Raw genomic sequence first — 1,694 nt, forward strand, 5'->3', positions numbered from 1 at the left:
GAGCCCCGCGCCTTGTCGCCCCGGCCACATTTCTCCCTCGCGAGGGCAGCCCCCTTCCTCCCACCCCACCCCGCTCTCCATCCTCGCCTTCCGGGCAGGACACGGGGACCCCCGGGAGCCACCGCCCCCTCCCCCACCGCGACTCCCTGGAGCGACGGGGCCTCTTTGTTCGTGCTGTGTAGCCGCACCCACCCCGCTCGCTCCCTCCGCCTCCCGGAGTCACCCTGGCCAGGTGGCGGCGGGCGCCTTTTGGGGGTGCGCGACCGTGCAATTGGTGGATTTTTTTAAACCGTTTTGGAGGGGGAGCGCGGCGTGGGGGGCGGCGAGAGCGCTCCGGGCTGCGAGCTGCTCCTCCTGCGTGCTGTCGCCCTCCTGCCGCTCCTCTCCGGTCTCCCGCGCGCCTCTCCCGGCGCGGCCGAGCAGCGCGGGCGCCGCGATGAAGGTGCTGGGACACAGGATCGAACTGCTGACAGGTACCGCCGGCCCTTCTCTGCGGCCGCGCTCGGCGGGGCCCTCGCCGCCCACTACTTTCCGAGTTGGAGCCGGCTGCGGGCGCGGCGGCGAGGCTTTGGGGCGGCTCGGGTTCGAGCAGAACGGGGCGCGGATACCAGCCCATTCCCAGCTTGTGCTTTGCCTGTTCCGTGCGGAGCTCGGCCCCAGGAGAGGACTTGAGGCCGTGCCCCGCCCGGCTGTGCCCTCCGAGGGTCCGGGCGTCCGGGCCGGCAGAGCGCGTGCGGCGGCAGCGGGTCAGGGGAGCGGCCCCCTGAGGTTTCCCACCAGCCGAACTCGGGTCAGGACCCCGAAAGGGAGCTGGAAGCCCCTGCTCTCCAATCAGTGCCGCTCGCGCCCCGGGAAAGCTCTCTGGGCTCCCGGCAGCACTCGTGCTATGGGCCTCTCATTTCCTGCTCCTTGTGACATTTGAGCGGCCTTTCTCTAGGGTGAGAAGTTTCTTGGTGGGAGTAGAGACCAAATGGCTTGGAAAATGGGAAGCCATTTCAGACCCTCATGGCTGGGCCCGTCAGCCTTGGGGCCCCTCTGGAGAAGTGACCAGATGCCCTGCTGGAAACCCACATCCAGGGATCAGTGGCGGGAGACCAAGAGAAAATATTGGGCTATGCCGGGAAGAGGACAAGGAAAAGGCAGCAAGGACAGGCGATGGAGGGGCCTGAAGGGTGGGAGAAGCTCTCTCAGGCATGGAGGGCAGGAGCACAGGTGGCTTCTGTGCTCTCCCAGGGTAGAGATTGTGGAGAAACCCAGACACAAAGAAAGAGAAGCAGTTGGGATCCCACCAGGCCTGGGACTTGTAGGTGCTGGATCCGTGTACATCGGATGAACACATGGGTTCCAGTAGATGTCCTTGGGCACCTGGGGGGAGGGGGGCGTTGGTCCCCCTCGAGGACCTTACCCTCTGGTGCAGGAGAACAGAGCACAGGAGCCCTACTGCACTGTGGGGAAGGGGCAGTGATCTGTGGGCGCACTCAGGAAACAGGTTGGAGTCTGAGTCGGGGCAGGAGGGAGCAAAGAGGTTAGAGGCAGTGTCTGAAGACCCTAAAAGACAGAATTTCTGTTAATGGAGAGAAAGGTGGATCAAAGGACCGGGCTGCGAGAGAAGCTTGTTCTGGGGAGTGGTATAGAGGATGGAGGGCCTGGAGAGTGTGTGTGTATTTATGGGCGGCGGGGGGATGGGGGGGATG

The 1,694-nt window shown here is 65.0% G+C and overlaps 1 protein-coding gene across 2 annotated transcripts in view; it reads left to right on the forward strand.

The window, feature by feature from the left end:
• The first annotated feature begins 327 nt into the window (after positions 1 to 327).
• NDRG4 (NDRG family member 4) overlaps positions 328 to 1,694 on the forward strand; it is a 47,830-nt gene continuing 46,463 nt past the window's right edge. The window contains exon 1 of one of the 2 annotated variants that reach the window (XM_008575048.1): positions 328 to 473. In XM_008575048.1, the coding sequence (XP_008573270.1) occupies positions 437 to 473 (37 nt within the window). In that variant the 5' untranslated portion in view covers positions 328 to 436. The remainder of the gene's footprint in view (positions 474 to 1,694) is intronic. The other variant, XM_008575023.1, reaches the window with a different exon arrangement.

Source organism: Galeopterus variegatus, unplaced genomic scaffold, assembly GCF_000696425.1.
Source record: "Galeopterus variegatus unplaced genomic scaffold, G_variegatus-3.0.2 Scaffold58, whole genome shotgun sequence".
Lineage (NCBI taxonomy): Eukaryota > Metazoa > Chordata > Mammalia > Dermoptera > Cynocephalidae > Galeopterus > Galeopterus variegatus.